The following is a 13,717-nucleotide window of genomic DNA, read 5'->3' as shown; positions in this document are numbered from 1 at the left end:
AAGTGTTTTTCAAATTAGAGATTCTTTATTAATATAAAAATAAGGTAATAGTTATTGACAAAACATAGCTTATATAACAAATATATTTTATGTGTTGTTATAAAATATATACATACTTACATGTTTTATTTTTGAATGGTTTTGTTTGGTTTATTCAGTTTATCGGTTATAAACCAAACTATATCCAAATCTTATAGTTTTATTAAATTATAATCATTCGGTTTATATGGTATAACCAAAACTAAATAATATTGTCTATTTTGGTTCGATTTTGGTTTTACCATATTGAAAAAGCCTAATTACAACATATTTATACAATGATCAACGTTTTGCTTAATTATCTTTCATAACAAAATATGCATATAAAGTTACTTATCTTTTTGGGTTTGTCTTTTCGTATTGTCTTAAACAAAAGGTGGTGAGGATCTCATAGGTTCATAGCAACCATAATGACATCAATTTCAGTGGAAAAAATTGAAAAAGGGTCGGATTAATTTAATATAAGTTGGGAGTAGTTGTAAGTCGCGTCAAGATGTGTGTTCTTCATTGAATTCCACAATAGAATGAATTATTATATGTGTTTTGAGGTAGATTTGTTACTTTGGATTATATTTCTTGGTTGATTATAACTGTTAACCTAGATAGGCTTCACACTTAAAACTAATTGGTGATAAGTGGAGTGGCCCAACCATCTTATATATTACTAAGGATTTCTTCTAACTACCGATGTGGGACAACTATGTGTCTAATACGCCCCCTCGAAATGATGGCTCTTTGAGCGTCAATCTCGGAATGTTCGGGCAAGGACCGATGAACCAACTTTGGGCCAGATCGATGTGGATCGGGTTAGACTGCGTGGATCGGGCTCTGATACCATGTTAAGCTAGATAAGTTTCACACTTAAAACCAATTGGTGATAAGTGGAGTGGCCCAACCATCTTATATATTACTAAGAATCCCTTCTAACTACCGATGTGGGACAACTATGTGTCTAATAATAACTACTCCCAACTTATCTACACTCCAACCTCGATTTCATATTTCTTGTATATTAATTAAAAAACATTACAACATTTTCCTCTGTAACCAAGTGTTGTCACTAAGATGATTTATACAATCTTTACAAAATAGTTTAGTCCATGTAGTATATATTATAATTTTTATTAAACTATCTATCAAATTGATTAATAGTATATAAAGACATATTCTTTATTATCTTCTTAAATAAAAGCTACGGAATTAACTTATATAATTAACATTTATATGATAATTAATGATTATAAATAAAGATTTGATTAAAAAAATTGTATACTCCCTCCTTTTGATTAATTTTATACTTTTTTTTAAAAGTCACATTAACTATATAATAAAAATATTTAGATTATAACAAGATACAAATGATCATAAAATCGTATGAATACAAAGTCTCATTAATAGATACTCATACTAAATAAATATTTTTATATAACTATTTTTTATCGTTCTGTATACCATATAAAATACATAAATATGTTAATTTCAAAATTTGTATTGAAAAGGTATTGAAACCTTAATATTTTAATTTTGAAATTTGCATTAAAAATTTTCACACTGAAAATTTTGTGATAATGGTTTAATTTTTTGTTACAACAAATATACAAATGTTAATAAAATCATATGAGTAGAAAATTTCAATAATAAATATTTATACTAAAATGTCTAGGTCTATGTTATGTTAATATCATTGAAATTTCTCTATATACCAAATAAAATAAATGAAATGATTGTTTTGATTTATTTACCAAAGAAAATTATTGTAAATAAATAAGAGGTATTATTTTGATTTATGTGTATATTTTAATTTAATTATATACATAATACGTAAATAAAGATAAAATAAATAATATATATAAAAATCATAATCTTATTCCGCTATGGCGCAGATCTTAACCTAACCTAGTTCTGTTATTAACTTACAATTTCACAATAGATCATGAATGAAATTAAACCAAAACCTTGTTAAAGTTCCTTTTTACATCTATTTACCAAAAAGATTAGAGCTTCATCGTTATACGAGTCAAATACAGTCTGCTAGGTAATTATAAGTGCATTAGTTAAGGAAATTCATTTGGTATAGTATTGGTTTTGGCTTAGACAAGACATAGCTAAAACGAGTTTAAATTAAAACAAGACCAGATTGTATCTTATTGATTTTGGTTCAGATTATGTTTGGTTTCACGACATACTGTTATCTTTAAAACCTGAACGTGTCTTCCAAATCAGTGAAGTTTCTGCTCAAGAATGTTGTCGACTGGTTTGATTTGATTTTTCTTAAATAAAGTTAAAATAAACAATTTATGGAGTATGTTTATACGGACTAAACATTCTTAGAACAAATATAGCAAACAAAACCTATATAGGTTTGTTGGAAGACTGTTAATCATATATGATCACCAGAAAATATGTTTGATGAACGACTATTAGTAGGCTTGTTGAATTAATTAATGAATTATCTTATATCACTTAAATTCATGTTTTATTAAGCTAATTAATAAATTAATTTGTTATTTTAATATTTTAATATTTTAACAAAATAAAAACTAAAATTTTATACATTAAAATCTAAATATATATTAGGATATACATAATCACATATATCATACATAATAAACAAAAATTATTTTATAGTTTAATTTAACAAATATAAAATAAAAATTGATAAAACAAATATAACTTATAAAAGGTATTTATATTCATACAGAAAATTTTAAAAAAGAAAGTAAAATATTAAAATTTCAAATTTTCGTTCAAATTAATATATTTTTAAAAAATTATTATCATTGCACATGACGAAGAAAACCTCATAGTATAATATATTTGCTCTTCTTTTTCATGATATCAAATTTCATATGTGCCTTCAAGTTCTGTTAATTATATATCGTAACGTTTCTACCGTTCACGGCTAATAGGTCTCCTAAGTCTACTTTCTCGGTTCGTAAGTCCAGTCCCATCCGACGGTCCATCTTTTAATTTTTTCAAGAGTCGAAATCATTGTTTATTGACCATGTAATCACCACATAACTTTTTCCGTGTTTTGGTCTCGTATCGCGAATCACTTCCTCATAGATCACTCATATTTCTATTATTCGAGCTCAAACACGCTTAACTCTGGAGTTTTAAATGTATGTGTGAAAAAAAAAACAATTTTGATAATATAAATAGCCAGATCAATTATTTTAAGTTTTTCAATATATCACAACTCTGGGATGTTACATATATTTGTATTTGTTTTCACAAAGATGGTCCCCTGCCGTTCTTCTTTAATTACATTCGTACCCGAGACTTGATGGTCCCTAATCTACAAAAAAAAAGAGAAAAATTATAAGTATTGGCATAACGGGTTCAGACCTTACTACCTGCACAATGAAAAACTCAGTCTTGTTCTTTTCCTTCCTTCTTGTTCTCCCTTTCGCTACATCACTCCACTTTAAAATCTCTCGTTTCACACCAGGTGATCCAAACATAGCTTACCAAGGAGACGCTACACCAAATGGCGCCATCGAACTGAACAAGGCTGATTATACTTGTCGTTACGGCTGGGCTACTTATGCTAAAAAAGTTGCTATTTGGGATCCTAAAACAGGGAGGCCTACCGACTTCACAACCAGTTTCACCTTCAAGATTGATACGCTTAACTCTACAACCTTCGGCCATGGGTTTGCTTTCTTTCTTGCCCCACAAGGCATCCATATCTCTCCCAATTCAGCTGGTGGTTTCTTAGGTCTCTTTAACGAAACCAACGGCTACTCATCTCGGTTTCCGCTCGTACATATCGAATTTGATACTTTCTTTAATAGGCAATGGGATCCTCCTGACATTAAAATGTCTCATGTTGGGATCAACAATAACTCGCTTGCTTCCTCTAACTACACTTCCTGGAACGCAAGCTTGCACAGCCAAGAAACATGCCATGCACGGATCACGTATGATTCTACTTCTAAAAACTTGAGCATCGCTTGGAGATATGAAGAAACATCTAATCCTTCAAGCCTTTTCTACATCATTGACCTTGCCAAGGTGCTTCCTGCGGAAGTTACCATTGGCTTTTCGGGGTCTACAGGACAATACCTGGAAGCACATAAGATCTTGTCTTGGGAGTTCAACTCAACCTTGGATGTAGCAGAACCTGGAGAGAGAACTCAAAATATGACAGGCATCATTGTTGGTGTTTCTCTTGCTGGGTTTGTCCTGTTGACCTCTTTGCTTGCTGCTGCGTTTGCATTGTTTCGGAAGAGTAAGCAAAGAAAGGAGAGAGCAGGGAAGACAGAAAACTTGACATCGTTACACGAAGATCTTGAAAGAGGAGCAGGGCCAAGAAGGTTTTCTTATAAAGATCTTGCTTCTGCTACAAGCAACTTCTTATACGAAAGGAAGTTGGGTGAAGGAGGGTTTGGAGCAGTTTATAAAGGATACTTAAATGACCTGGATACGATGGTCGCTGTGAAGAAGTTTTCCGGTGCTTCTAAACAGGGAAAGAAAGAGTTCATCACGGAGGTTAAGATCATCAGCAGCTTGAGACATCGAAACCTTGTTCTACTCATTGGTTGGTGTCATGAGAAACAAGAGCTTCTCCTTGTATATGAGTTCATGCCAAATGGTAGCCTTGACTCACACCTATTCGGTAAGAAACCTCATCTCAGATGGGCTGTTAGGTGCAAGATATCTCTAGGTGTAGCCTCTGCGTTGCTTTACCTGCACGAGGAGTGGGAGCAATGCATTGTTCACAGGGACATTAAGGCAAGTAATATAATGCTCGACTCAAACTTTAATGCCAAGCTAGGTGACTTTGGGTTGGCTAGGTTGATGGATCACGAGCTAGGTCCCCAGACTACAGGATTGGCTGGAACTTTTGGTTACATGGCTCCTGAATACATAAGCACCGGAAGGGCAAGCAAAGAGTCTGACGTCTATAGTTTTGGAATTGTTTTGGTGGAGATTGTTACAGGAAAGAAGTCAGTGGAGCCGAGACAAGGAAAAGTTGAGCCTGAAGCAAGTCTTGTAGAGAGGGTATGGGATCAGTACGGAAGAGGAGAACTTATCTCAGCCATTGATCATCAGATGGGGAAAGATTTTGATGTGAAACAAGCAGAGTGCCTTATGATTGTAGGGTTGTGGTGTGCTCACCCTGATATAAAGTCTAGGCCTTCGATAAAGCAAGCGATCCAGGTGTTGAATTTTGAGGCACCATTGCCTAATCTGCCACACAAAATGCCTATTCCTACTTATCATGTGTCATCGTCATCATCAATATCCGGTGGAGTAGCAACAACAACAACCTTTTCTAGCGCTCAACTTGGTCGCTGACTACTCTCAGCCTAAGTATATGCATGCTTTTTTGTATCCCTTTGCTCTGTTTCATCTGTTGTTATCATATAAATAAACATGTTGTTATTTGTTCTCTTGTAGCGTGATTATTTATTTTGGACTTATCTCTGTTTTCTGCACTTGGTTGCAGTTCCATTGTGTTCTGTCTGTAATAAAAGTTTCTTTTAGATTTATGTGTTTTCTTGTGTCAGAATGGTTTTGAATTCTGTTTGTTTCTTCTTCTCTTTTTTGTCATCTTCTCTTTGTTTCTTTACTCTTTAGTAAGTGAAAAGGGTTATGGGATAATGGGAAGATCGATAATGTTTGTTGAGTCGAATGTTAGAAGATCCGTTTTAGAAGAAAAAGAAAGCTTTAACATATTATGAATATAGTTTTTCTTTCTTTCAGCTTCTTAATATTTATATTAAAACATGCAGGCTAATTGGGTAGAAACATACTCGTCTAATAAATAAACACCAAAACAAAGCTCGAAATCTTAATAATATTATTTGATAAATTAATTATCTATTTATTATACGACATGAGTTAAGTTAATTATTAACGTGTCATTATTATTATCTTTTATTTAAGTTTCTTTTTTGTTAATATTTTTTTGAACTTGAAAGGATTAAACCTAGATATATTAAAAACACATACCTAATCCATGTGTGGAAGTACAGTCCATAGATAAATTATTTCCTAAGCATTCAAATGAACCAAAAATAATAATTTATATTCGTGTAGTCAGCCGTTCACCATACTAGACTTATTCCTTCAAGTACCACTAGAATACCACTACTGATTTTTTTTTTAATATTTGCAATGTTAATAATAAAGAGATTTCCATCTCTCTATATAAATAAACAACAAAATTTTCAAGTTTCGAGCCATCAACACAAATCTTTCAATTACTAAGATTCTACTTTATTCATAAAGTCAGACATTTTTTCTGATATCTATTTTGTCCTTTTGTCAGATCTGTGTCCATTTTCTCTTCATAAAAGGGAAGACTTGTCAGAATCAATTATCACTTGATTGACTATGATACTTGTAACTTAATTGAGCTAGAGCCCCAAACTACACTTATAAAAGCCAATTTAGAGGTTTTTTTCCTTTTGGGCGTCACAAAGATGTGTTACTGTTATACCAAAGCTTTATGGGCATAATAAGCCCACAAGGATGTGTAGTTGTTGTTTTCTTTTTTTTTATCAACTTGTAGTTGTTATACCAAAACTGACAATGATGACTTGAAACTGAACATAGATGTGACTCATCTGTTTAATCACATTAGCTCATGTTTCTAATTTTATGCTATCTACATTTTAGGAAGGACAACCATTTGACCTAGGATCAGGTAATTGAGATGTTTTCTAATAATAACTTTAAAGGTATGTTAAGTAGTTGTTTAAGAATTATCACTGTACTTAGTATAATTGCTCCCTTAATCCACGTTTGTTTCTGTCTTGTTTCTCTGATTTTTTTTTGTTTAGACTGTGTGTAATACTCCCTTAGTCCACAAAACAATTGCAGTCTATAGATGTGGCTCATTGGTTGATTTGTGTGGTAGACCACATACCAAATACTTGCTTATCACTGGTTAAATTTACAATCATACTTGAAACTTGTTGGCAACTAAAATATAATGTTTTAAGAGTAAACATTAGTTTTGAAAGTAAAAGTTGGATTGAATATGATTTTTTCATAATATCTCAAAATGTTTACCTTTCACCCAAGAGTTAAGAATCCTTTTTTTACAACAAAAAAAAACTTATAAACTTATGACATAGTCCAAGACTTTATAGGCACTTTTTCAATTTATTCTAGGATAATAATATACATTTAATCAGAAATGTATATTGGGTGTCTTAATCTTATCCAAATATGATTGATTTCAACATTTGTACAATAATCAACGTTTTGCTTAATTATCTTTCATTATAAAATATGTATATAGAGTTACTTATCATTTTGGGTTTGTCTTTTCGTATTGTCTTGAGCAACAGGTGACATACATATTTAACTCAACCAGGAAATCCTAGCAACCATAAGGACATCAAAAACAAAATGAAAAAGGATCTGATTAATTTAATACAAATTTATCTATTTGGAAACGAGAAGTATGGTTATAAAGTCGTGTCAAGATGTGTGTTCTTCATCTCCACCTAAATAAAACGACTTATTTATTTGTGTTTTCTTAAGACAAAGGTAGATTTGCTACTTTGAATGATCTTTCTTGGTGGCTGATAACTACTCCCAACTTAATCATATCTATACTCCAACCTCGATTTCGTCTTCCGTTATCAACTTATTGTACTTCGCAATTAAAGAAACAGAAACTAAGCTAAACCTCGTAAATGTTCCTTTTTACATCTAGTTACCAAAAGATTAGATCTTCATCGTCACAAGTCATACGCGTTAAATACAGTCAGTCTGCCTAGGAAATTATATGTGTATTAATTAAGAAAATTCTTTTGGTATAGTATTGGTTTTGGCTTAGACAAGACATAGCTAAAATGAGTTTAAATTAAAACAAGATCCGATTGGTATGTTTGGTTTTGGTTCAGATTATGTTGGTTTCCCGACATTCTTTAAACTTGAATAAGTTTTCCAAATCAGCTAAGTTTCTGCTAAAGAACATTGTCGACTGGTTTGGTTTAATTATCTTTAAAAAAAAACAAGTTAGCGATCGAGAATGTTGAGTATGTTTATCTGTATTCTGGACTAAGCATTCTTAGAAGAAATATAGAAAACTAATACAATCTTAGGTTTGATATACAAGAAGAAGTTTGGCGGTCTAATTTTCACATTTGGCTCAAACAAGAGCTCTAACTGATTAGTAAGTTCTAGATGTCATTGACATATGATCCACCTTGAATATAGTACATGTGGTACGACAAACTAATTAACATAAACCCTGATGAGAGGCAGAGTTTCCAACAGACAAAAAGTCGAAGAAGGGAACACAACTGTCAACATCTTCTTCTTCGTCTTTTCTTGAATTGTGTATCACTTCAGGTTTCTTCGAATCCGTCTTAACGTGGAGAAAATTGTAGAACTCCATCGGTCTTTTAGTCTGGTCTACTGCTCCTGACCAAATGATTGATGTCCATAGAGTTAGTTTTTAGAAAGTTTTACAATTATATAATCGTAAACGCACAAGTGAGTGTATAAATATGAAGATGATATGTTCGTTTCAAAAACTAATCAGAAAAGGACGTAAATTCTACACGAATGCACCACTAGTTGCACCTTTTAAAAAAACGAAACGTACATATCTAATGGTTATGAGCTCGTATGTAGTATAAACACATGTTTTTGTTTATGCATCTATCTATCACATAAACACACGATATTATTTAAACCATATTGATTTAATTACCTTCATTAATTGGAGTGGCATTATTGCAAAACCCGATCTTTCCAGTCAAGAACTCTTTGAGGATTTGAAAATGATTGATATGAGAGAAACTATAAGGATAATTGATAGCTGTTGTGGTTGCCAATCTTCTCTTCTTGTCAGTGTCTTTATATCCCATCATCCCTGGCCCAACCGCCGTGCCATCATGGCCAAGGCTACGTGGACGCATCTTGGACCGTTCTCGACCACGACGAGCCATAATAACGTGCCAATGGTTTTTAACGGCGTTATCAGTTCGACCGGGGAAAAATCTTGCGATCACGGACCATCTGTTCCCATGGATCCGGTGAGACGCTAAAAGCCTTTCTTCTTCTTCCTCCGTAAAAGGGTTTCGGTTAATTCTAGGATCCAGTTGATTAAACCATCTCAATCTACAACTCTTACCTGAGAAATGAAAAAGAAATCAAAACTAAACCACATGAACTTGGTATTTATTATGCTAAACCCTTTTGTGAATTTAAGTAATTGAAGTAAATTATTTTTAAGTTGTTTTTCTTACCAGATCGACCAGAGAGCTTTTGAGCTATGGCGTTCCAATTATGAGGACCAAATTGTTGGACAAGTTCTCTTAGCTTCTCATCTTCTGCAGGTCTCCAATGGCCTCGGCTGCACATCATTCTTTATTATCCTTTTCCTGTCTCTCTGATCTTATGGTTAATCACAAATACATATATATATATAGATGTCTATTGTATATGTTGATCTATATAAGAAACCCTAGGTTTGATGTAGGTGAGGGAAGATGGGTATGTAGGAACAAGAAGAAAGCTGAAGACCAACAGCACCATACATATAAATGTATACTTATAATGGAGAATTGGAATAAATTAATATTTTAAGATTCGTTAGAGAGTGATGGAGAGTTTGGAGGGACGTTTTCACCGGCGATTGATGCCAACGTCTTCCCTAACCAAAGACGCTCCTTTTAAGTAATCTGCATTTTTACAAAAAATCCATATATTTTATTTTTATTTATAACATTTCCACTATCGATTTCGTTTATTTGGAATGTTTTATGTCGAAAATAATAAAAGAGGAAAAGAGATTACACAAGGAGATGAGAGATTGCTTGGTGGGGTGATTTTCGTTAAACATTCAACGTCTACTCTTAAAAATATTTGGTTATTCTAACCTAAGCCCTCTACTTCAGCCACCAATACTTCATCTACGTTTGCATACTCTTCTACAAGCTACATATTTTAATCACATAACCGTATATATGTATGTAATAATTTATAGCCAAAAAAACTATATCCAGTAGCTTGAAATATATTGATAATTTCTAGAGCATGATTCAAAGTGGAAGTCCTACGTACAATATATGACACAACAAATATACATTTACGGTGCAGATTGAATAGTGTACTTGTATATTAAAAAATACTTTCATTTTGAAATTACAGTTAAACGCAGCAATATTTTTTTTTTTGCTAAAAAAAAGATCAAACCCGAATGATGACACAACCTAACCCCCGGGTGGATGTACAGTCCACGGATAGACTCAATATCCGTGTAGCCAGTGGACAGCAATATTTTGTTGTTGTTTGTTTTATGGTATTTTTAGCAAAAAAAAAAATGTTGTTTTGATTCTACGTTTATAGTTTGCAAAAAGGCTGAAATGTTTTCGTAAAAGGTGATGAGAAAAACTTAAACGTGTTAGTGTTTCTCCTATATGAAGTGATAATTGTGAAAGAGAAAATCGTTGCTGTCTCATGTGGAAATAATTCTCAACTTTGTCACATTAATCTTACATTACCACAAATCAATTTTTTAATTTAAAGAGAATAGTAGGTCCAAAACACGGGAGTCCAGACAATGAAAATTTTGTTTATTCCAGGATTTGTTGAAATCAGTCTTGATTAATAGATTCCAACCGTATTCCTTTGGTATAGCTAATGGCTGTTACAAGATACTAACATGCTTCTAGCTTTCGAGAATATCATAACAATTTTTACCAAAAAAAATAATATCATAACAGTTTTAAAAGATTGAAGACTGGTGAAGAAGGAGAGAGTTTGGTAAAGATGTTGGGGACCTGTGGTTTAATTGCAGGTCACGTATAATAAATAAATAAAAAATATATTGATATGTTTTGTTAACCTTTCAGACCTAACCAAATGTTTCTTTTGCTAAAATAGGACCAACGTAGAAACCCTCAAACGACTCTGTGTCTGAGTTAATTAATTCGCTAACTGATTGATATACCAGCGACTTTCTAGACTGTATATTAAAAATACTTTGACAGTTCGTCGCATCTTATTTGGTCAGATATTTGGTCTCAAAGCACATCACTTATTATTTTTTATTTTTTTTGAAAGAATGTTAAATTTATTGGAATCAAAAAAACGTTTTTACATCATGTGTGACTTATTCTGAGTTTGTTTAATAAATCTCTACCCAACCGATAAAAATTTTAACTCTATTAAGTACACCTAGCTGCAAACCAGGTGGTTAGATCATTCGTATACCGCTGACTCCCTCCTATTCTCATGGATGAAATCCGATTCCTCACTCCCTTATCAATGAAACTCAGCAGAGACGTCGAGGTCTGGTGAGCTTCTCCATGTTTTCTTCCATTTCTCTCTCTCCATATGGTATGAATAGAGCATTGGAAAGCATATCGGAGAAGAAACAGTCAGTGCTGCTCCTTCTATTCTCGGCCAAGATTTCAAGAATGCTGCTCCAGACCTCTGTATACCTTGATCCCATCAGAGAAGCTGTTAAGTCCCTCCAAATCTTCTTTGAATATGAACAACTGAAGTACAGATGTTCTCGAGTTTCCAAATGGCCTGAGCATAAGACACAGTGAGCATCCGTCTGCGGACTCCATCTTTGAACTCGTGCTCCTGTTGCCAAGCGGTCATGGACTGCTAGCCATGTGATAACAGAGTATTTAGGAGTGGCTCCTCGAAACCATACAGCGTTGAACCAATGAACTCGTGGCGTCTGCTCTCTTGTCAGCTGCCATGTCTGGTGCGTATCAAACTTAGGCTTAAATAAATCTCCAACTCCTCTCCACAGCCTGATATCAGTGTCTGAGTTCAGGCCCTGCAGTCTTAGCTTCAGTATCTCATTCTCGATATCAACCAGCTGAACAACTCTATGCATGCGACTTCGATACCTTTGAACAGCAACTTCAACAGTAGCAGTTATAGGTATACCCAGGTCTATACATCCCCGAGAGCCTGTGATATCAATTATTCGTCCCAGTTGCGATCATGTATCGTACCAGAATGACGTTTGTGTTCCACTTCTGATTTCGACTTTGGTTAAGTCACAAGCTAGATTTCTGAATTTTAGAATTTTCTTCCAAATCCAGGAACCCAAACTGCTGTTCTCTTTTGTTTGCCACAAGGAACCTTTCCGTATCAAGTAGCGACTCACTTATTACTTTATCTTTTGTCTACAACGGTTAGTACAGATATTGATATATTAATATTACTTATACTAAAATAAAAATAAAAATGAAATTTGTATTCATCAGGCTTTCTGTTTTCAACATATGTCCCACATCCTAAAAACCTAAGAAATTTCAAATTGTTGTGGATTATAAATAAGAGAAGGAATAAAATTAAAAACCTAAGTTACAAAAAAAAAATGAAGTTAAAAACCTGAAAAAGGTGATATGTTATACTTGGGATTGCTTGCAAAACTGTTTATAAGTTGTTTTTAATTATTGATGATTGGAATATAGCTTAAATTCCAATCAACTAATCGATTAAATCCTAGGTAAGTCATAATCAAATTGTTTTAAAGTTCACGTGCACGTGTGGATCGGAGGAACAAAACCAGAATTAAATTACTGGTGGAAGTTTAGTAGGAAAATAGGTCGAGTTAGTTGGGAAGAAAAGTCAATACAATCTAGTATCATTTCTATAACCAAAATCTATAACTTTTCTTCTTAGACCATCTGCAACGGGAATCCTTCTCAAATCCTTAGCAGGATTAATGAATATAATAATAATATTTTGGTTTAATTAGTGAAGGATCAATCTTTGGAGAAAGATTGGAAGGACTCAATCCTTAATACACGTGTCTCTCTCTCAATCTCTCCTCCCTCTCTTTCCCTCGCTCTCTCTCAATCTCCCACCATGGTTTCTCTATCATCTTCCTCTTCTTCTTCGTCGCCCAATCCTAGATTGATCCCTACTCTCCAAATAAATAGAGCCCCCACAGAGTTTGATATAGTCTCTCCTCCTCCACAACAAACAGAGAAGGAAGGAAGCCTCGATTTGATCGTTCAGATACATTCAAATATCTTTTATTCACATCCGATCAGATTCCGGTCATCTTCTCCGGCTACACTGCCGAGTCGGAAGACTCCTCTTATTCCGAGATGTCTGATAATTCCATCACTTACTCTACTAAATTATCTGATCAGAAACAAGAGGAGGTTGACCAGGCAAGTCCTCACATCACCTCTGTTTTTTTTTTTCATTGTTTAAGTATCTGTTCTTTTCGGAATCTCGAATCTGAGATCAAAACATCAGATACAGTATAACAATCATTTCAGTGTTGGTAACTTTTCTTGCTTAGGAGTTAGGTAGTGAAAGAGTTAGGAATTAGAACCATCTCTTTGAAAATATTAGTGATGGAATTTACATAGTTTATGATAGCAGAAGCTAAAAATTTAGCAGCATAGTCACTGCCATTGCTTGCAGAAAAGCATAATTGTTGTCTACTTTCACATAACTTCGTTGGTCTTTGGCATTACTACTAGAACATCTTATCCTTCTCGGTTTGTTTAATGGTGTGAATTAATAGTAGCTATTATTTTTTATATACTTTGAGCATTTTACTTTGTTAACTTTGTCATTTTGTTGTAAAAATCAGTGGCAAAGAGATCATCAGTTTTTGATGATCCCACACGGGAGATACAAGAGCTGACGGCTGTTATCAAACAAGAGATCTCTTCTCTGAATTCCGCTCTGATCGACCTTCAAGCTGTACGCAACT

General features: G+C 33.5%; 3 protein-coding genes across 4 annotated transcripts; 1 reads left to right on the top strand and 2 right to left on the bottom strand.

The window, feature by feature from the left end:
* The first annotated feature begins 3,396 nt into the window (after positions 1 to 3,396).
* Positions 3,397 to 5,439, top strand: LOC108821724 (L-type lectin-domain containing receptor kinase IX.1-like). Its single transcript, XM_018594714.2, has one exon. The coding sequence runs from the start codon at positions 3,403 to 3,405 to the stop codon at positions 5,341 to 5,343; it is 1,941 nt and encodes a 646-aa protein (XP_018450216.2). The 5' UTR covers positions 3,397 to 3,402; the 3' UTR covers positions 5,344 to 5,439.
* A 2,616-nt stretch (positions 5,440 to 8,055) lies between these two features.
* Positions 8,056 to 12,162, bottom strand: LOC108821167 (transcription factor MYB52). 2 transcript variants are annotated; one of them, XM_018594212.2, is made up of 3 exons: positions 9,261 to 12,162; positions 8,723 to 9,145; positions 8,056 to 8,424 (listed from the first exon to the last, which is right to left on the bottom strand). In XM_018594212.2, the coding sequence occupies exons 1-3, from the start codon at positions 9,376 to 9,378 to the stop codon at positions 8,246 to 8,248; spliced, it is 720 nt and encodes a 239-aa protein (XP_018449714.1). In that variant the 5' UTR covers positions 9,379 to 12,162; the 3' UTR covers positions 8,056 to 8,245. The 2 variants fall into 2 exon arrangements, with proteins under 2 accessions (XP_018449714.1, XP_018449713.1); XM_018594211.2 differs by having other exon boundaries at positions 8,056 to 8,430; positions 9,261 to 11,143.
* Positions 11,291 to 11,869, bottom strand: LOC130498782 (uncharacterized). Its single transcript, XM_056992378.1, has one exon. The coding sequence runs from the start codon at positions 11,867 to 11,869 to the stop codon at positions 11,291 to 11,293; it is 579 nt and encodes a 192-aa protein (XP_056848358.1).
* Positions 12,163 to 13,717: the final 1,555 nt, after the last annotated feature.

This window comes from Raphanus sativus, chromosome 8 (assembly GCF_000801105.2).
Source record: "Raphanus sativus cultivar WK10039 chromosome 8, ASM80110v3, whole genome shotgun sequence".
Classification (NCBI taxonomy): Eukaryota; Viridiplantae; Streptophyta; class Magnoliopsida; order Brassicales; family Brassicaceae; genus Raphanus; species Raphanus sativus.
The sequence above is the reverse complement of the archived record's forward strand: the minus strand, read 5'-3'. Positions and strand labels throughout refer to the sequence as shown.